Here is a 22,063-nt window from a genome sequence, read left to right on the forward strand (position 1 = left end):
TTTGCGCACGGTTTGTGGTTTTTTTTTTTTTTTTTTTTTTTTTTTTTTTTTTTTTTTTTTTTTTTTCTTATTAAATTGTATTTCTGACTTGGAGTCTCTCGCTGGTTTGTTTTCAAACCATTACATCATAGGACTTGAGTTTAGTTACTAGAAACAGAACAGCAATTAAGTCACTTGAAGTAGAAGTCAATGTTTTAAAGTTTTCAAACCAACGTATAGTAATTATGCTAGTAATTTTTGCCCCCTAGATTGAATGTGAATGTTTGGTTTATGAGTGAAGAAAAAAACCCCATAAGTTGTTAAGATCTTACAGCTCACAAGAATCAAATTTTCTAACTGTAAACTTCATCTGCCTATTTGATTCCTCTCTGCATAAATGCTTTTCAACTACTCATGACAGTTTTTTTCAGATTTTCTCTGGGTAATGTTCTCATGCATGTATGCATACATACAGTTTTAGTTTTAGTGTTTAAGTGTTTATCCTATTTTTGAAGTTTGAGGTTGGCTGCGAATACTGACAGATTTTTAAGATGAATTTTTGTGTTGTCCAGGTTAATGCATTTGAGTGTGTACAAGCATAACTCTTTCATCCAGTAACTTGAGTTATTAAAGTAAAATAAATACCTCTGGAGCATAGTTGGCACCTTTCTTTCTCTCTCCCTCTCTTTCTCTCTCCTCCTAGTTTTTGGTAGGCCATCATCCTTAAGTCTGTGCTCTCCATGGTTGTATATCACAGTCATGGTGCATCTTGGGTGTTGGTGTACAACTACGAACTGTTGAGTAGCATGAAACCCAGAAGCAGAGGGACATACTGACTGTATTTGCAAGGTCATTGTTTTCTGCTTGCTGCTCTTCACACAGTGTGGGATCCAGTATTTCCAGTGAGCCCTACATTTCATTTACTTTTTCTTTACATGTTTTCTTTGCATGTAGTATCTGGATACAGCACTGTTAATTCGATGAATGGTAATTTAGGAAATATTACATATAAAATGGAATGTTATATACTGTATTATATTTAAAGGATACCCATTTCATCTTGAGGAAAAGTGATGGGGTTTATCTGGGAGAAAAAGGCTAGTGCAGAATGAAGAAGGAATGGAGAAAAATAGCTTGAAAAGTTGTAATACTAGTGATTACATATGTTAGTCTTTCTGCACCATTGTTCATTATGCTCATTAAAAGAGAATAAAAACCTTAGTTTTCCCTCTTTTGTTATTTTCTTTCTGTCTGGGGGGAAAATGTGCTTTTTTTTTTTTTTTTTTTGAAAAGAAGCGAATAAAAGGATATGTAATAAAGGCATGTAAAAGGCATGGTCAGAAACTGATTTTCTCCCTGCTACATTTCATAAAGATAAAAGGACATTTGTTTTAATTTAGATGCCAAAAAATTAAAACAAATTTAGGAAATTTGACAACGTGATCACTCTTATGCTGTGCAAGGGAGCTACTGGATTGTAAAAGTTCAACACAATTTAAAATGTTTCAGGGTTTTTATGTGGATCCAAAATCTATTCCTGATAGTTACAACTCCAGTAAAAATATAGGAGGAATGATAAATCTTAGGTTTTGGGGTTGAGCTATTTGAGATTGGGATGTCACTGTGGCTTAACATGTTGTACACTTACTGCAGTGTTTCTTTTAGTGCTCTCCTTAGGAGCATGTGTGGGAGACATGACAGATGAAAAGATGAGGCTGATCTCAGCTTTCAGAGAAGCTCTGTAGTGCCGTTAAAGTAACCATTTGTAGTTTTTACACAGATTAGCTGTTTTATAGTAGGATACTAATCTAAACTTGAACGCAGTGCAGCATCCAGATCTGCTAACTCTCATGTTTCAGGTTTATGACATTATTTTCTCTTTTAAATAGTAAATGTACCTTGTGTGACCTCTTTTGCTTTCTTTAGTAGGTTGAACTGAATGGTCTCAAAAAATTCAACTGCAAATTTGCCCTGGAAAAATAACAGGGGAAGTCCAAGCTGATGCTAGTGCCAGTGGTGACTCTGGTTGCGTTTTGGTGTGAGCCCACACACTTGTGTCCTGTACTGTAGGCGGTATGCCAGTGGAGACTTTCACATGACAATCTGGAGTAGATTGCTTTTTGGTTTAAACATCAGCAGAAGTTACTCTAAGTCTTCACCATACCCAAGTCTGTTTAATCTTGGAATATCAAAGCATTTGCCTCAATACATGATGTTTACACCTTTCCCAGGGTGCTTGTGTCTGTTAATGAGCTGGTGCTTTGATACCAGCTAGTCTTCTGTGGCTTGCAAAGGAGCACTTCTGTTTTGGAGAAAAAGAAGGAATTAATATGTAAGGTGGTAGGTTTTTTGGTAAACGAAAAAGCTGTCTCATGCTGTTCTTAAGAAGAGTTCTCATTCTAAAACTGTTAGGCTTTTAGTTACCTTTTCCAAATTCTTGGAAAAAAGGATATTTTGAAGGTATGACACAAATACCTTTCTGCTACGCTGTGAGAGCTCTGTGCCATAATAAGCCTAAGTGAACAACAAGCTGGTGAGTTGTGAAGTGTCAGGAGCATAGCATGTGATTCTTATTTGAAGTGTTCTGTATTAAGTGCTGAGATTCAAAGTGAAGATTCGTTTTGTATAAGGTCAGAGACTGCGGCTGACTAGTGAGGACTGATAGGTGGTGAAAGGCTCAGGAGGTGGAGGTCTGCTGGCTTTTGCTCCACTGAATGTAGAAGGGGAGAAAGTCAAGGGAGACAAGGGGAAAATTAATGTGATCAAGGTGATGAGCTAGGAGGGTTATCTTTTTGATTACTTTTTGCATGCATATGAGTAAGAGCTCAATTGTACTTGTTAAGGCCAGAGGAAAAAAAAAAATCTTACAGTAATTGGGTTGCAAGACTGACAGTCTGGACACATTAGTAGGAAAGGCTTTGTCTCTGATTGTAGACAGGCAGATGCAACAAGATTTATAGCCAGGGTCAGAGTGTAGTGGCCTGCAGGGAATTCTCATCTGAAGGTTTTTGTCATGAACCAAATGAATTTATCCAAAATTGTTCAGGAAAGGAGAAAATGAGGACGTACACTTTGAGGGGAGTGGAAGAGGAGGGAAGAAGAGCAAAGATGTGGGTGTCAGTCTCAGTAGTGGTAAGGTGTTTTTTTCCTATTGTTTTGGCTGACAACTATATTTCTGCAAGGACAGAACTGGAAGCAGGCTGAGATTTGGTGAATGGAAGATGAAGCAGCAGAGATAAGTTGTGAGAAACCAGTGGACATTTCAAAAATCCAGTGCAGAGAGACATTCCTTTAAAATATTCAGAATGAATGAAATGGATTTTTTTAAAAAAAGGAAGAATCAGAAGAATTATGTCAGAATTTTGTGTAAACCAGTGGATCGAAGGATTTCCCGACACAGTCACCAGCCTCGGTGCCTCATTTTTGAGGCTCATTGGGTTGGACAACGCAAATAACAAAATTTGTTAGAAGTTCTTGGATGTATTTTTTTTCAGTGCCCACAGTTGGTTTGTACGATTTCCTAATACAAACAGAATTGAAATCTCTTCTGGATGGTTCTGCTTTGTCAATTTGGGACCGGTTTGAAGAAAGTGATGGGAGTTTGTCAGCGAGGTACCTTCATACTAAGTACTAAGGACGTAATGCTGTGTCTGTAATGAACTTGTCTTGTAGGCTTGAGGTGTCGATCATGGGCGCAAATGCTCAGATATTTGTGTTTAGAGGTTCTCATAAGAAGGTTAAAAATGAAGACTGAGATTTTGAATGCCTGCGTTTGTGCGTAGGTGAAGGAGTTTTGGTTAAAATTCATTAAGTTTCAATGTAACTTAATAAAAAGAATGTGTATCCTGCAGTGGGAATTGAAGTGATTTTGAGAGTTAAAAGCTTCTCTGAGAAGGAAGCATCAGAGTTGTCTTGTAAACCACTTAATAAATGCAGTAGTGCACACAGCAATCTTTACAGGGCTTTGCACCCTCAAGTGTCAGAAGATTGATTTTGCGATTATAGCCAGTTTCTTGACAAAACCTACTTCAGAATATACAGGTGGTGTTCCACCAGTTCCACCCCCCTAAGCATTTCTCTACTACATCTTCATACAGATACATAGCTCTGAGCCGTAACCTCCTGTGCCTTACTCTAAATCAATCAGCTTTTTTAGAATCATCTGCTGGTTTAAGGTTGCTAAGCAATCATCAGTGTGACACTCGTTTTTAACCAGCAAGGCTGTGGCCCACCTTCCAATTATTGTCTTAAAAGTCGTCACCAGCAGTGCGGTTGCAGAAGCTCATAGATGAGCTTTGGTGAAGGTTCTCACTCCTGAGTATGAAATTATCACATCATCTTGCACCTCCACTTAATTTCTCACATATAATCATGTTTTGAAATATTGTACTTGTGCTTGCTCCAGCAATGATTTCTGAAGTGTCCAGATAGTTTACAGAATCATGGTAAACACATCAAATGGAGGGGGGGACACCCCCCACTGCCCTTTGTTGTGGGGACCACCTACATTCTCGTCTTTTCTAGTATGGTTAATTTAACCAGCTGACTTTGCTTGATGGGAAGGAGGCTGCTCACTTTTGCAAACTTGCTTTTATGTTCCCAGCAGTAACTCTTCTGCTAGGCTGAAGAATGCACACATGGGGGGGAAAAAAAAAAAAAAAAAAAAAAAGGCGTGCCAGTCTTGTCTGCTGTGTCTGTCCCTGACTGATCCTGGGTTCAGAGGTTTACAGTGGGCAAACAGAGAGCTTGTTTAGGGATAGAATTCTCTATTCTGTATTAAAGGGGAAAATGCTACAATTTTTTAATTACAGTTTTCCAACCTTCTTGGACTAGTAGGTCACAGATAAGCAAGCAGCACAATATGCTCCAAAGAGGGAAAAGGTCTGTTTACAATGGGCTACTCTTCAGAGTCTTCACCACATAAATGTTCTACAAACTTAAATTTAAACTTTGCTGGAGTAAAACAACATAATGAAAAATTGCCTTTGTAAAGAAGGACATGCAGACTTTAGCCTGGCATATTAAGAAAGTCACTTTTATGTTGTCTCTTTTTTCAGGTTCTACACTTTGCTGGTGCTGTCCACTGCTCTTTTTGGAAGGCCTCCTTTCAAGAACGTAATAGTAAATGGCCTCGTTCTTGCCAGGTTGGTATGTCAGCCAGTTCTTTCCTGAACAGACTTTTAGTCAAAGAATATTTCAGGTAGTCCCTGTGAATTGTAAATTAAGTCTGAAATGGACTTTGGAGCTGTTAAAACTTGTCAGGGAGGTATCAGTGTTGCAGGAAGTAAGAGTCACCTGAGAGCGTGAGTTTTACACATCCCAGCTATCAGTTGCACTAGGTTCTTTCCAACAGGATTAGTCCTTCCTATAGGGAGAGAGAAAATGAGTAACAAGTCAGAATAGGAAATAAATGGCACCTGTTATGCAAAGCAAAGGGGATTATAAGTGTCATTTTAGATGTAATTTCAAATAAGTTAATTATAGTTGTTTCCCTTTATTTTCAAATAGAACTTTGCCAGCAGGCTGGAGGAATTGATTCAAAACAAGTGTATCTTCCCTCAGCTTTGGGAGAAGAGTCAGATTTGTGACTTGGGAGTTTCTTGGGTTGTTGCATTTTAAATTTTTTTGAATTTAGTTGCTCTTGTGGGTTCAACTGTCATAGTGAAATGATATGCTAAAATGTAGTTACGTCTGTGCTACCAAGAACATAATAGGACAGAAAGATGAAGCTGGATTTGAAAGGTCTTTTGTCTTTATCCATGTATTACAAGGATTCTGAGAATTTATGCCTACATTCTAATATTTTCTAGCGATGGCCAAAAAATGAGCAAAAGGAAGAAGAATTATCCTGATCCAATGGCTATTGTAAATAGTTACGGAGCTGATGCACTAAGGTAGGATTTCTTTGATTAATGTAATCTGATCTATTAGCTTTCTTTTCATAGCAGACTCGTACCAGCAGGGTTGCTTATGGGTTTCTGATGCTTAACAGGAGGAAGAAAGTTAATTTTAGAAACTTTTAGACAGCTGTGGCAGGCAAATAGCTGAAAGAGTGGATGACAAAAAAGAACTGGTGGTAGTTACAGCACCTGGACTCTCTATACCCTTCTGTTAGCTCCCTTAAGGCTGGTAAGAACCAAAGCTGGTGTGCTGACTGGAGGCCTTTTGTCAGAAAATGTATGTCCAGTCTGTACAGAGCGCTCCCACTCGAGCCAGTGCTGCCTGCTATGGCAGCTAATAGTCTGAGTTGACCCAGTGAAAATGTGAATAAAATCATGGAGAACAATACTACTGGTTTACTGCAAAATCAGTATTTTAGGGAAGGTTTACTGCATAGTGTACAGAAATGTTTGTTTGCTGCTCACACGATACATTTCATAGAATCATAGAATCATAGGGGTTGGAAGGGACCTTGAAAGATCATCTAGTCCAACCCCCCTGCCAGAGCAGGACCACCTAGAGTACATCACACAGGAAGGCGTCCAGGCGGGTTTTGAATGACTCCAGTGAAGGAGACTCCACAACCTCTCTGGGCAGCCTGTTCCAGTGCTCCGGCACCCTCACAGGAAAAAAATTTTTCCTGATACTCACCTTGAACCTCCTATTCTCCAATTTGCACCCATTACCCCTTGTCCTATCATAGGTCATCACTGAAAAAAGCTTAATCCCATCTTCCTGACACTCACCCTTTACATATTTGTAAACATTGATGAGGTCGCCCCTCAGTCTCCTTTTCTCCAGGGTAAAGAGACCCAGCTCCCTCAGCCTTTCCTCATAAGGGAGATGCTCCACTCCCTTAATCATCTTTGTAGCCCTACGCTGGACTCTCTCCAGCAGTTCCCTGTCCTTCCTAAACTGAGGGGCCCAGAACTGGACACAATACTCCAGATGCGGCCTCACCAATGCAGAATAGAGGGGGAGGAGAACCTCTCTTGACCGACTAACCACACCCTTTCTAATGCACCCCAGGATGCCGTTGGCCTTCTTGGCCACTAGGGCACATTGCTGGCTCATGGTCATCCTGCTGTCTACCAGGACCCCCAGGTCCCTTTCCCCTACACTGCTCTCCAGCAGGTCAGCCCCCAACCTGTACTGGTTTACATTTGGTAAAGAGGAAAGCATTTATTTTGTGTTGATGTAAATATACAGTATGTACCTAATAGCAGTGAAACAAGAGAAGCAGAAGTAGAGCAGCCTAATGTTTGTATATATAAATTGGCTTGGTCAAACAGAGATTAAACACAGTTCAAGTGTTTCATTAAAATGATACTAATGTATAAAGCTAATTATGCAGACACCTGCTACTATGGCTCGTTGTGCTAAATACATGCAGAAGGTGGTACCCTAGAGGTAAAGGTACAATAAAGACATTTTACTAACTGCAAGAGTATGCCACTTATTTCTCAAGAGCCCTATAACTCTTGCTATATATGATAAAACCTTAAACTGTCCCACCTTGAACAGTGTGTTACAACTACATGGTAACGGTGGGGCTGAATGACCACGTGGTTAGTGCTCTTTAGGGTTTGTTTATTTGAGAAAGGTGGTTGTTGCTTGCTCTAGATAATTTAAAAACACAGAGATGTTATTGTGTATCCTTATTGTGTCAAGCTTTAGCATTTAAAAGACCTAATAAATTATCTTTTATATGTGTACAACAGAGAGTTGAGTGGGTTTCCTACATTTAATCAAGATTGTTCTGTCCTAGTAATGAGTGTTAGCAGAATATCAGTGGATTGGTAGCTGGAACAACATGAATGAAAAGGGTTGGAGTTACTCATGTTGAAGATTTAAAATCGGAGGTGATGTTAAAAAAAAAAAACACCTTCCTTTTTTAATCAAATAAAATATCAAAACACCAGAAGTTACACTTCCATTATTCATGGGGTTTTCTATTTCTCAAAAGCTATTTCATTTCTCTGCCTGTGTGCTCATTCTTTAATGCCACATTTATTTATACATACACCCACATAGGGAGTAAAAGGTATTGCAGACTAGGTTCATGTGTGGAAGGAGCTCTGCCATTCACTTGTCTCCACTTACTCACTGAAGCACTTGATGTGTTCTGTTTATAGCAAAAACTACAACTGAGTTTTTTTCCTTGGCACTGTTTCCCTGCAGAGTTACTTTAGCTTTTGCAGTACATATATATAAATTTGGTTTTTTTTTTTTTTTTTTTAAAACAATCTCTTTGAAGCATTCTCGGCAGTAGCTTGATAAATAGATCAACAGAAAATATAGATATCAAGTTGTTTAAATTAATATGGAATTGAAGGGAAAGGGTAAAGAGAAGAAATAACAGCACAATGAATTTAAGAGCCCAACTTCAAACCTCCCGAAACTTGAATCCTGTGTGAAATCTGTAAGAATTGTCAAAACCAGTTATATTTCAATAGTCCTAGCACCTATGACTTGGCTTGGATAGCTGTCAAAGTTGAAGTGTGTCAGAAGGAGAATTTGCTGGTCTTAATATTTACAAGCCCTTTGCTTTCATGTGTCCTGAGGTAAGTATTGTTGTAGAAGCAATGTGTTAGATTTTTCCTCTCAAGCTTTTCTTAAAATGCAGAAGAAATAACACGACACCCGAGACTACAGTTTTAGAGAGATGAAAAGGAGAGCACTTTATCATTTCTCATACGTTGTTAGAAAAATTGATAACGGTGGCTTATTTGAGAAAGTTACACCTAGTGATACTATCCATTGGGCAGAAAATAAAACCTAAGTTAGTAGAACTCTTCCTTTATCAGGTGCCTTATTTCTCTTTCCATATAATAGATGTGTCATTGCATTGGAATAATTCAGGTACTGACTATTCTTTTACATGTTGTAAGGTGGTGTAGGGCTGCTGTGTTAAAAGAAATAAAATAAAAACAAAACAAAACCCATACCAACATAGAACTGTAGCCTTAGAAAGCTACATTTTCTTTAATTTCTCAGGCTAAGAGCAGTTTTAAGAAGAATTCTGATAGATTGTGCTGAAAATGCTGCAGCGAAGGCGCAATTTAGTGGATCTTTCATGGCTGTGATAAGTTTGTGTTGCTGCCTCCTTGGGAGAAAAGCAGGGGAGGTAGTTGGAAGTGGGCATTGGTCTAGTTAAGTCCCAAACTAGTAAAAGGCCTGGAGCATCCTGCTGTACTCTAGGGCTGGACTAGCTCTTGTATTTGGAGTAAAGATATGTTTGAGTTCTGAAATATAGATTAAGCACATAAATAATTGTGATGGGAAGGCGGGTTTAAACATGCACTTAACATTTCTAGCTTGATTTAAGGACTTCCTAGTTCATTACCCTGCTTAATTGTTCTATACTTTTGTAAATTTAGAATTTGAATTCAGATAGCATGTTTAAATATGCCTTTATTTTTCAATACAGTATTGCAAATACCCATTTCGCCATTAAGATTTTAAACCCTCCTAAAGGAAGTGCCTGTAAAGATATATTAGTTTAGAATCATGATTTTAAAAGCTGATAAAATGAGTCAATAAATTTCTATTGGGAAATGCCAAGGTCTTTAAAATTTAAAAAAATGATTGTTTTTTTTTTCGTATTTGGGAAATTAAATCAAGTGTATCTAAATCAAGTTTATATTCAAGGTTTTTTTTGGTATCTGAGTAAGACCTGGTTTATTTTTGAGTTAACTTGATAGATACTAGTTTATCTCTATAGACAGAGTATTTGTTTAGGAAAGAAGATGGGATAAAGTACGAAGATGATTTTTTGTGAACTTGCAGCCAGCGAGGAAGCTGGGGGAACATGTCCATTTCTCTGAAATAAGCTTGAGGGACACTCACCTGAGCAGGATCTCCTCAGACAGGGGGGGTTTCTTTGTGGAGATGAACCCCGCTGGCCGAGGTGGGCGTGACTCTGTGAGTGGCTGCTTCTGATCTAAACAGTCAGCGTCCTCTGCTTGGCTCTTGCGGAGCTGTTTCTGGAGCTGAGGCACATCAGTGTTGGTAGGAGGCACACCCTGTGTCCTCTTTGGGGGCTGTCTTGCTTGAAAATATTAATTTCTAATTTCTGCTCTTTTACTTTGTTTTGCTGGCGTTGCCTGGCTCCCTAGCCCTGTATTTGCAATGGGCCCAAATCAAATTCCATATGCAGTATTCTGTCTTTCTCTTGCAGCTCTCTAGGGTTTACTGTAAGCTAATTTCTATCAGTATATGCAGTTCTAAATATTGTGTTCTTATTTTGCAGGTTATACCTGATCAATTCACCTGTGGTAAGAGCAGAAAATCTGAGATTTAAGGAGGAAGGCGTAAGGGATATCCTGAAGGATGTTTTCCTGCCCTGGTACAATGCATATCGCTTTCTTGTGCAGAATGTTCAGATCCTGCAGCACAAGGTACAGATCCCTCGAGCACGGCAGAGCAAAGCAGAGAGGGCTTTGTGCTTTTTCTGCTCTGAGCGCATTGCCATCGTAGAGAAATTGAGGTTGGAAAGGGACTGGACTCTGATGCTGGGGGTCATCTGATCTTTACCTCCTTGTTCAAAGCAAGGCTGACTTCAAAGTTAGATCAATTGTATATACTTAATGTTAATTTCTGTGTTATTGGCTCTCTTTTTTTAAAGCTATAATCACCCTGCATCTTTCTCTTCTTGACCAAGCTTATTATTATACAGAAAGGAGGAGTGGAAGGTAGGGGACTGTCAAGACCTAACAGCTGTCATTTCTCAGACTTGGGTGCTCTTCATTCCTTTTTATTTGAGATAAATATGATACCATGGCATTCATACTCTTAAAATTAGAGAACAAGACAGGGACTTTGAGTCTGTGGGATTAATAAATACTAAGCAGTTTTCTGCTGCTGCTTGACACCTTACTGGGAACACCAGTTAAAAGCCAGGTACCACATGTCCTTGAGGGAGTCCTTCTGAAATGTCCATCCTAAGCCTTGTTGGTTGTCTGGTGGTTGTCTTACCAGTGTTTGTGCAGTAGCTTGGAGGGAGCCGATGTCAGTGATGCTGCCCTGAGTGCTGCTGCTGCTTTTGCTTTGCTGTTACCCACACTACCATGTAGTCAGGCATGGCTGCATCGCAGGGAGGATGGTCAGGATGGCACCTGGACTGTAAGTTTCTCTGCACTGGGAACACTGCTTTAATAGCAGGCAGATTTAACGCAAATAGAACAGCAAAGAAGTAATGAAAAGAAAATTATTTTCAGTAGTGGCTGCTGGGACAATTTCTTGAGCTAACTCATGTACTGTAACTTTAATTATGAATCTGCATAAAAATGTAACTTGGGAATACTTGATACTGAATACGTTAGCTGTGGCTAGAAGATTACCTTCTGTAACGTGACAGTTCATTTTTTTTTTTTTACTCTGAGTTAAATTTAAATACAATTTAGAAAAAAAGAAATAGAATGGAAAGGAAAATCATGGAAGCAATAATGCTGTAGATGTGCAGATTACCTTTGAAGTCTACTAAAAAAGCTGAACGAGTGACAGCAGCTTCTGCTTTCAGAATGAAAGCAAGATTCAAGTATCTACCTTGCTGTAATTTTTCATTTAAATTTAAGATTTCATGTGTATGTTGTATAGTTCTGTTGAAACCAATTTTAATCTTTCAGCTGAGATTAATGATAGAAAGTTACCGCTTGTTAATACAGACTTTTTATGGGAGAGTGGGAACTAAGGAAAAGAGTTCAAATCTTGTACTACATATGAAATTACAGTAGCAGTGTAATCACCATGGAGAGCTTCCATAAAGGCAGCTGGCTTCAATAAATAGTACAGTAAATAGCTGACTTAAATAAATTGTTTGGTCTTTTCAACAAGCCCTTTTGGGAAGAAAATCTGGTAACATCAGATCCTAATGTTTAACAGATCTTTCCTTAAGATCCCTAGGCAGCATTCATCAGACAAACTTAGGCATTGACCCAAAAACATACTTCAGTTTTTCTTGTTTGACCTCTGAATTATCTGAAGTGTGCTTTGCAGCTTTTTGCTGTGATTCTGTTAAATCTTGCAAGATCAGCCAAACTGGGGATGGAAGACCCCTGTGGCAAATCCAGGTGCTTAAGCAGATAATTTTGATAATTCAGCAGATGTAATTTTTCTTTCTAAAAAGATAGTGAAGCCATTCCCATGCACCATATTAGGCAAAAGAATGTCCTGTTGGGGGTGACGGTGCTTCAATTAGATTTCACACACCAGCTTAAACAACTTTTTCATTGTTTTCTGCATCCTGCAAGAGAGAAACCACAATCCCAGTGAAGTCTAATAATAATTTCATGCTTGCTGTAATTAGCGTGGCCATTGTAGTTGGTTAAATGATTGCGGAGCTCATGCTGGGGTTGATGCACTTCTGCGTGTGCAGATGCATTTCTTTCCTAAAAATCTTCTCCTGTATGCAGTGCAAGAGGATGCATAAGTGCTTGGCTGAATAATCCAGACAGGTGTGTGTTTTAGTTTGTTTGTTTGTTTGTTTGTTTTTAATCTAGACCCTCAGGGAAGGAAAAGTCCAAAGACTTTTAAAACCAGATGTTAGACACTGTTTGTAAATGTGAAAAAAAAAAAACAAAACAAACAAAAAACCCAAAACAAACCAACCTTACCAAAAGCCCTGTTTTCAACCACTCAAAAGAACGTCCATGTGGACAGGAGCCAGACTGTAGGCACCAACAAGTGTTCTGACTTTCAGTGCCTTACAAATTCAGCAAAGGATTATGAATTTCTTAGGTGGGTGCAAGTATCAGTATTCTGGAAAGCCACAGAATGCACAAAACGTGTGTTGGATGTCTAAAAAATTCCCCCAGCTTTTTCAGGTTGTTACATTCTTCTGTGTTTTAATCTGTTACAACTGTCACGTGCTCTTAAAATGATACTGTTTATAGATTCCTTTCTCCAAATAGAATTCATCTTCATGGTACATTTTTTGTAAGTGCTTCAGCTCCTCCTAGATGAAGGAGCTGTGTAAGTTCAAGAGACTTAGATGGCAAACAGGGAAGGAACGGGCGCATACCGTTGTGTGCTGTACCGCTTCTGATCTGGCTTAACAGATCCAAAGAACTGGCCTCCTTGGGTGTGGTGTGGTGAAATCAGCAGCAGTGGGAGTCAGGTTTTCCTTGGCTGTTCCTCTTATGTACATGTTCCTGGAATTTAATGTTCTCTCTTAGGAAATCAGTGCAACACAGGGAACGTGACAATATATTAGTGGCTGACAGGTGGTTCGATATAGAGATTTGAATATATACCCTTATGACTTAAAAATGTGTTTTGTGCTTGTATGTTGATGACAGGATGAGGGAAGAGAATTCCTTTACAATGAGAACACAGTTAAGGAGAGCAATAACATCATGGATAAATGGATTCTTTCTTTCACCCAATCACTCATTCAGTTCTTCAAAGCTGAAATGGCAGGTATGCACGTTTGGTCGGCTGTGTATGTGGGGGTGTTTAATTTTTGATTCAAGAACTAGCCATTTCATCCAGAAATTTCCAGATTCCACATGAGACTCACATTTCAGTCTAAAGGTAGGAAATATTTAACCAGCTACCGTAACAACATGGAATGGTGCTTTAAGGGGTGTTGGTACAGGTTTTAGTATCCTTGTTCATGAGGTTTCAAGAAGTTGGTGAGGCTTTTGTGTCATGGCTATTCCTCTGAGCTCAGTGCTGTAGCTTGCTGCTGTAACATCATCTTGGAGCAATTAATGGTATTACAGTGGTAACTGAAAGACAGCAGTGAAAGAAGCCAATTAGAATTTGAGGAACCTGGAAAAAAAAAAGGATAAAATAGGCAGTGCCCAATTCAGCTAAGTGAAATAATTTTGAGAGGTACATGAGCATGGGCAATAAATTTTCCTCTGCGTGGTTCCATGGAGAGGGTTTCTTTGTAATCCTATTGGGAGTGTGTGCAGCAGAATGGAACAGCATTAGGATATTTCATAGCTGTAAGAAGAGACTTTCCTGTTTTTCCTTCCTGCATGTTGTCTTTTTCATCATCCCATACCTCTCAATACTCATATTATTTTAAGATTATATTAATCTCAAAGAGAAGGCGCTGCAAGAGCTCCCTGAAGAAGCTGGTCTGATCCAGTAAGCTTACAAACTTGCAGATAAAGTCACAACAGGATTTGAAAATGTTTTGATGCCTTTAAGGGCACTAGAAACCCAAATATTGGGAAGAAGGTGGCTTTTGACTTTGTGGTTCATGTTCATGAATAAACCACCACTGCTTCCTATGCCTATGATCTTAAGTTGCCTCAGAAGAATTTTTAGAAGCCTTCCACAGTTGTGCTTGGGGAAGGAAGATATTAGTGGGGTAATACATAATGGGGAGGCAGCTAAATGCCAGATTTGAGTTCATGAGGACACAGGACAGTCCTCTTCTGCTTCAGTCATCTCTCATGTTCCCCAGCTCTCAGACTGGTATGATCTTCACCCTCACCAAGACAAGCAAGTTGAGTTTGTCCTGCTACAGTAGATAACGCAGGTCACTTTGGAAATAACAAAATTCAGGCGAGGTCATCTAAGAACATTCCATTAAAGAAAGAAGGAATCCTCAAGCTACCAAAACCAGGACGCCGATAACAGCTGTTTGTTCTTGATGAAAATGTGTCTTCTTCCTAGAAGTTTTGTCCTTAAAATATGGTGGTGGCATGTGTTGAGCTTCATGCGTTGCCAAACAGAAATAGACGGAGCCTTTGAAAGTTTGTGCTACATGTGAAGAGGAAAATTCTAGGAGGGACAGTGGAAAATGAATTTGTGAATGTGTACCTAGGATCTTGGATCAGTGCATGGTTTAAGCAGAAGTAGTATTTGTGAGAAGATTAACATGGGAGTAGAAACTGGAATTCTCTGCTCTGGATTTCCAAGAGGACAATGAATCTCATAAAAGGGCTGTGTCAGCTGATGTCTTCACAAAGCAAGAAGATCCAAGCAGGAGAAGAAAATTCCTGTTGGAAAATGACAATTGTAAAGACTTCCCAGAGTGCGGTGTTGGTATTAGCTCGTGTTGGCTTGTGTTAGACGAAGATAACGTGATGTGCTCAGCAAGTGAGTGACACATCTCATTTGGAAGATGATTAATGAACATGAATTTTCAGTGTATCTTTCTGCATAAACTCTGAATTCAGTCAGGTATTAATGAGATGCAATAAATTTGTATACAGTGGTCTTTTCCAGACAAAGTGATTCTAAGATTAGCTACTGAATAGTAGTGTAGTTTCTCCATTAAGCCTCATTTTTTATGATGGAAACTTCTGGGATTTGCGTCCTTTAGTAAATAGGGTAAGTGGTAAGGTACTGGGAATGTATTATGGAAAGCGATAAGGCAAAGAATCCTTTGTATTTTAAGGGTAGGTTAAAATTCTGTATTTAAAAGCCATCAGCCTTATTTGCGTTCTTTATCCCCTACTTAAATGCCTGATACAAGAAATTATTTTACAGAATAACTTATTTCCTGATGGCTGAAGTGTGCGGGTGGTGTGTGCGTGGGTGGTGCGCGTGGGCGGTGCGTGTGTGTGGCTGGTGCACGCCTGCATATGTGTGTACTATCCCCAAAGGGTGGGATTTTTGGGGGGTTTTGTTTGTTTCTAACCATTCTCCTAAGCAGATAACGCACAGCTAGAAGAAAGTCTGGGAATTTTTTACAGATTTAAATTCCGACATAAATAATGTCTTCCCCACCATGGCCTGAACCTTCTGAGCATTTCCTTTTTAGGTTTAAATGCCAGTACTCTGCCTTAAAAACACTTCTGTTTCAGAAAACGCGATGAAAAGTGTGGTGGAGCTTTTAAAGCAAAGATCCATTTTAATTCAGTAGCTGCTTGATTAATGAAACTGATTCATAATAGAGATCAAAAAGCTCTTTGCTGCTAGAGAAGTTAGTTATATAAAAGTATTCCTTAGAAAACGGGAGTCCTATTTAAGGTCCATCCCTTCTTTAAGGTCCATCACTCATGAACAACTGAAATTGTTTTCCCCGTTGCATAGTGATGCTTGTGATCACCTTCTTTAGCGTGCTGGCAGACCTCCATGCTTTTAAGTTCCACAGAACTTGAAAATACAACTCTGTTTATCTTCTTACCTCGTCAGGCTTGCTGTTGCTCTACATTCTTCTAGCCTCCTGTGTTACTTAGAAAAATAATTTAAAATAGCAGTTAATTCAGGGAGAATTGATTGGAGCGGGTGTCTCATTTTAAATCTGGTAAACAAAATAGAAAGTGTTGGCTGTAATTAGTCACATTTTATTGTATGACTTCACAGTATTTTCTGTTAAACTTTCAGTGACTTGGCTGTATTTAAAGCATGCACAAATCTAGGATTTACCAAATCCTTGGTGATTAATGGTCTCTGATCCACTATCCTCTTTATGATTCAGATAAAAGCATAAGGCTTCCATAATGCATGCTTGAGTGGGATTAGGGAAGCAATTTGGTGGTAGATGTGTTTGTCTTGAAGCAGGAGAATTGATGACATGTGTGATTTCAGAACACGCTTTTAACATAACAGTGTGTCTAATCACTTTCTGGATCTTCCTGATATACGTGCTGCTGCTTGAGCTCTGTGTTTAACACCAGAGCTACAAATGACACTGAGTTTTCCTAAGTGAAGAGCTCAATGCAGAGGGCAAATATTAACAACAGTAAATGTTTTTCCTTCTAGCTTACAGGCTGTACACAGTAGTCCCTCGATTAGTGAAGTTTGTTGATATTCTCACCAACTGGTATGTTAGGATGAATCGCAGGAGACTAAAGGTAGGTATTGACTGCAGTATTTACTGCAAACAAGACCCTAGTAGTCTGTTGACTTAAAGGATGGCAGCTCCATGGTGTTACACAAAAACTGTATGCTGCATTTTAAACTGAATCAGCATGTACCTGAGAGGGGGAATGAGAAGTTAACATTTTTTTTTTTTTTTTTTTCCCCTTTCTTTTATGAAGAAAACCAACCAACCAAAATGCCCAGCTACTGTTCCATTTGCTGGATTTGACTGAGTAAAATGAATACTTTAGCAAACTAGTTTATTGCATTAATATAGGGAATTTAAAAATTTTAAGTAGTGCACTTACTGATTGTAAAATTGCAGTTATTGTTTGTTTTTTTTTCCTCGGTGAATTCTTCCAATAGGGCGAGGATGGGACTGAAGACTGCATTATGGCCTTGGAAACCTTGTTTAGTGTTTTATTCTCCATGTGCAGACTTATGGTAAGGGAAGCACAGCCCACTGTAACTACTTGACATTTTCAGTGCAGTTTATCTATAAGCACACATCTTTGTGTCTAAACTGACTGTAGTAACTAGGGTTAGAGACTAATCAAGAGACCTGATTTCTTACTTGATGCCCCAAAGCACCATGTGAACAAGTAGTAGCAAATTCACCGTTTATTTCAGTCTGCAGTTTGAATACTGTCACACTTCTGCATTGAAGATACTGTATGAGCTCTGTTTTTGCTGAGCTGTCCTTATGTAATTCATAAGTATTACCAATTCATAATGTACAAACAATAGAGAGAGGATGCTGATTGGTTGCAATGTTACAGGCACCATATACTCCATTTATCACTGAGCTGATGTACCAGAATCTGAAGACACTTATTGATCCAGCCTCAGTTCAGGAAAAGAATACTGAAAGCATCCACTACCTCATGCTTCCCCAAGTGAGGTAAGAGACAGCTCTTCTGCAGCAAAACGGGGCTTGGGTTTGGTTGGGCTGTGGGTGGTTTTTGGGAGGTTTGTTGGTTTTTGGTGGATTGATTGTTTTGGTGTTTTTTTTTGTTTTTTTTTTTTTAAATTGTTTTTCACAGAAGAGTGCTCCTTCCCTTATTTTAAAAGTTTAAAAGTATTTTGCGTAACAAGGAACAAGCTGCTTTAATAATGTGAATATTCCTTTGCCTTGGGAAGAATTTTATGATGATAGTTAACATTCTTTTCTATAAGCAAAAAGTGTTTAAGTATTGATTAATCTCTGATTAATGGAAGTCTCTTTGCTGTAGGAGAACATTTCACTGGCAGAATACTTCATACTCCACACTCAGTGTTAGCTGGGAATTTTCCCTCCACATTTGTGTAGATTTGTGCTGGGTTAAAGGATTGTGGATAGGAAGGAAAACAATTAGGAGGAGTGCATGTTCACGTTTCATGTTTTCTTATGATGGGCAAGGGATGTCCTCTTAACTCTTCAAGATGTGCTGACTAGAAGCTATAATGCCTACCTATGAATCACCCAAGAGGATTATAAAACTTTCTTGTGCGCCCTACATTTTGCCCCACCTTGAGGCCTTTCTTAGTGAGTACTGATCCCAGACCCCATGTGGATTAGAGTCATGGTTTTGTGTGGAGCACATAAGGAGCCAACCAAGTGAGTCCTTTTGGCTTCAGATCAAGAATTTAGAGCATTGTCCAGAGCTTGCGGCTTCCTTTTAAGAGCATACATCACATGGGAGAGCTTTCTGGACAGGTTGTTTCTCTGGATGCTGCTGGGTGAGGTTTTATTGTTAAGTGTCAGCATGTCTCAAAAAGGTTTGGGTCTGTGATGGTTGTACTGGAGATAGGCTCTGGGTTATCAGTAGTATCTCAACCCCGGCAGAACTTGATGACTGAAGTGGTGGGTTTTTTTGGTTGGTTTTGGTTGGTTGTTTTTTTTTGGAGTTTTTTTTGTGTGTGTGTTTTGTTGTTTGGGTTTTTTTTTTCCTCCAAATCCAGGGATTTTTTTTGAGGGACATGTTTGTATTACAGTAATCAGTTGCTCATTAGTTCCTTGGTGGTGTGTTAGCAGATGAAGTTAGTGACACAAACTTCCCATTTCCAGTGCAATGCAGTTTGAAAACCCTCAAGGACAAGGCAGCTGACCTTGATAGTTTACGTGCCAGTTCAATAATTGAAACCTTCTAGTAATGGTGTTTCCTTTACAGATGCTATGTCCTTTGAGGAGGGTGTATGTTCTTTCTGACAGCTTTAATAGTGAGAGTTAATGCAACAAGGAGTTGGAGATTGACATATTGACGGTGCCAATTTTCTGATCCTTGGGAAAGTGCTGTAAAGAATCTGTAGTCAAAGGATACAGAACTTGTCAGTGAGCTGCCAGGAATGGTTCTGAGCTCCCGCAGAATGGAGTGGTGGAAGGGTGGGGAGATATTTGCAGTTTGGGCATGGGTTCAGTGTGAGCGTTGAAAAGTGGCTTAGTAACTCTTTATTCCTGTCAGTGCTGACTTGCTGCTGCATCATGCAAACACAGGATGTATTTGAGTGGCTTGCATGGCTTTCCTCTTTCTCTTGGACTTTGTTTGAATTTCTGTCTGCTACTAGTTCGTGTAATTTCCTGGATCCTTTATATATCAATTCTTCCCTTTTTCAGATAAAAAGACATGTTTTCTGGACTAAATTGTTGAAGTTTTAGAGTTTCACCCTGAGTTGCTAAGCACATGGTTACATTTTTCTTGCAATATATTCTGATAGCTGCTTAAGAACTGTATTGTCAGCTAAAAATAAGAGACCTTTTTTTATGCCATTAAGAAAACAGTACCTTGTACATACCCATCACACTGATAGATAAACCTAAGGGACTTGGACACTTTCACAGCTGAACTTGACTTAATACCTGTGGTACAAATGACACTGAGGTACTACTTGGTTGCTTAGTGCCTGAAGAGGTTGGCTGCATTAGATTTTCTGGATGTGTATGGCATCTGTGAAGAGTGCTCTTATTTTGTGGCTCCACAATTTTGTTAAGTAATGGCAAGTAACATTGACACACTGCTGCATTACAATATAAGAACCTATCTCACAATTTACATCTCTCCAAGTTTCTGCAGGACCATCCTGGAGACTAGCTTTTGGAGGAACAAAAGCTTCAAAAGGGGTAGCAATGTTTTCATCAAAGCCCTAGTGCAGAAGATGGGGATATTTCACTTTTAATTTTTGTGTTGGCAGTCCTGGTTTTGTGGACAATCCTTACTGCCTGCATGGTTTTCATCCCAGTGCTTTTGCAGCTTATATTACAGCAAGCAGCTTTGTTCATTTTATTCACAACTCTATTTTGGACCAGTTTCTCTGGCCTTGATGTGATACTTCTGCAGTTTTAAAGGAGCTGCTCAATTTATGCATCTACTCAAGAAACCAAGAAAAACACATTTTCAGAACTGTTGGACACTAGTACATTTGAAACAAGATGTGAATGTCAGCTTACTCAAAAAAATATGAAACAAGCCAATAACCCCCACCCCCTCACCCCTACCCCCAGCAAAAAAAGCCCCAAAACAACCCAAAAAGCAACAACACAACAACAACAAAAAAAGAGGGGGAAAAAAATATAAAGAAACCAACAATCCTGCCTTGCTTCAAAGTGCAAGGGTGTTAAAATGATGGAAAGATAACAAGGCTCTAAGACAGCAAACTAAAATATGTAGAATTCCTGGGAAACATTATAAATTGAGATCCAGTGAGTTGGTTGCATTATAGGTATTTCATTTTTTTTATAAGTATCCTATTCATATCTGTTATCTTCTTATGAAATTGTGAATGTAAATAGTATTTTTTATTGGATATTAATAGAATAGGTAGTATGACTCGAATCCATCATCTTCATCTTGTGAGGCACTAACTAAAGATGCTTATAAAAATAGCTCTGATTTTTATTTTCAGCAAGTTATTTCCACATCTTCCTCTACACAAAGAGAGAAGAAAAAACTGTTCATTTTTTTGTATTTATTGCCCCAAACCAGGGCATAATTGAGTCTCTTGTAGGAGATTTCAGAGAATGGGGTAAAATGTTTTTAATCTGCTCAAACAGATACCATGAAAATGAAGCAATATAATGTCTTCTTTTTAATCTAGGGAGGATCTCATCGACAAAAAAATTGAAAGTGCCGTTTCTTGTTTGCAGTCTGTTATTGAGCTTGGACGAGTAATCAGAGACAGAAAAACCATTCCAGTAAAGGTTAGAACTCTTAACGTCTCGTTATCAACAGCTTCAGAATGTGCAATAGCTTTCTAACTGGGGGATATGCCTGGGAAAATTGAGTAATTAACTTTGGGATAGCAGGTAGAGTTCAACAATAAAGTACTTCAAATGATAAATCATAACTTCCAACGTTCTTTGTTGTCAATTGAAAGGACAAATGTTTCTGTTCCTTTTTTTTTCCTTCTCCCCAGTATCCTTTGAAAGAAGTTGTTGTTATCCATCAGGATCCAGCAGCTCTGGAAAACATCAGATCTTTGGAGAAGTATGTTCTTGAGGTAAGAACATGGTGAACGTGATGCCCCTTAGCTGGGTTGTATGTTGGTTACCTGAACAAACCAAGCCCTAATCTTCCCTGTTGGTAGTATTAGTAACTGACTAGGTAAAAGGAATTTAAAGGAGACTTGTAGTGAAAGGGGATGATATCCATGGTCCTGTGTACAGAAGTGAAGGTAAATGGCTGGTGATCCATAGTCAGCTGTGGTATTGGGAAATACTTAATTGCTCAAACTGACCACATAGGATTCAGAGCCTGTTAGAAATGTAGGGTTTTTTTTTTCATCAGTGAAATAAAGAAACAATTTTTGAATGAAAATAAGACAATAGTCAACAACATGTTGTCAAAGATGTGGATTGCAAAATTTGTCATTTCCTTCAGTTACAAGGCAGTAAAAACCAGTTTGGCAGTAAAGGGAAGGGTTGGTGGAGAGGAGTTCCAACTGAGGGAGAGTAGGGGACTAGTCTTTTGTGTTTTTTTTTTTTTTTTTTTTTTCCTCAGGATGTTGTTTAGGAAATAAAATGTCAAATAAGATGTTAGCCTGTACAATTTCTTGGCATTACTTACATTCTTCTGCTCCTCTGTGCAGTACTCTTAATGTGTGTCCATTAGAGTAATGCAGCCTGCCCTGCTTCTAAAGCTTTGTTTGGATAAAAGCCCTGTCATTCAAAAGTAACCTTTTGTGGGTTTTTGAGCTTAACTTCCTGAAATTGCTTGCACTTTCTGCTTTTAGCCAGTCACGTACAAATCTGTAGTATTTTGAGAAGGGAAATTAAAAAGGAGTTTGTTTATAAATAAATCAAGTTTCTTTATATGTTTATACTATAAATAAATCTTTTCAACTTCAGTACTGCATTTCTGAAGCTGTAGCGAAGGCACAAAGCCTATTACTTTTTGATTGCTTA

The 22,063-nt window shown here is 38.8% G+C and overlaps 1 protein-coding gene across 1 annotated transcript in view; it reads left to right on the plus strand.

The window, feature by feature from the left end:
• IARS (isoleucyl-tRNA synthetase) overlaps window positions 1-22,063 on the plus strand; it is a gene marked incomplete at its 5' end in the record, with an annotated part of 57,901 nt that overhangs the window by 16,472 nt on the left and 19,366 nt on the right. The window contains 9 exons of the mRNA XM_008938395.1: window positions 5,037-5,123; window positions 5,790-5,873; window positions 10,172-10,319; window positions 13,218-13,338; window positions 16,588-16,679; window positions 17,053-17,130; window positions 17,466-17,587; window positions 20,758-20,860; window positions 21,076-21,159. Of these exons, the coding sequence (XP_008936643.1) occupies window positions 5,037-5,123; window positions 5,790-5,873; window positions 10,172-10,319; window positions 13,218-13,338; window positions 16,588-16,679; window positions 17,053-17,130; window positions 17,466-17,587; window positions 20,758-20,860; window positions 21,076-21,159 (919 nt within the window). The remainder of the gene's footprint in view (window positions 1-5,036; window positions 5,124-5,789; window positions 5,874-10,171; window positions 10,320-13,217; window positions 13,339-16,587; window positions 16,680-17,052; window positions 17,131-17,465; window positions 17,588-20,757; window positions 20,861-21,075; window positions 21,160-22,063) is intronic.

This window comes from Merops nubicus, unplaced genomic scaffold (genome assembly GCF_000691845.1).
Source record: "Merops nubicus isolate BGI_N331 unplaced genomic scaffold, ASM69184v1 scaffold9734, whole genome shotgun sequence".
NCBI lineage: Eukaryota > Metazoa > Chordata > Aves > Coraciiformes > Meropidae > Merops > Merops nubicus.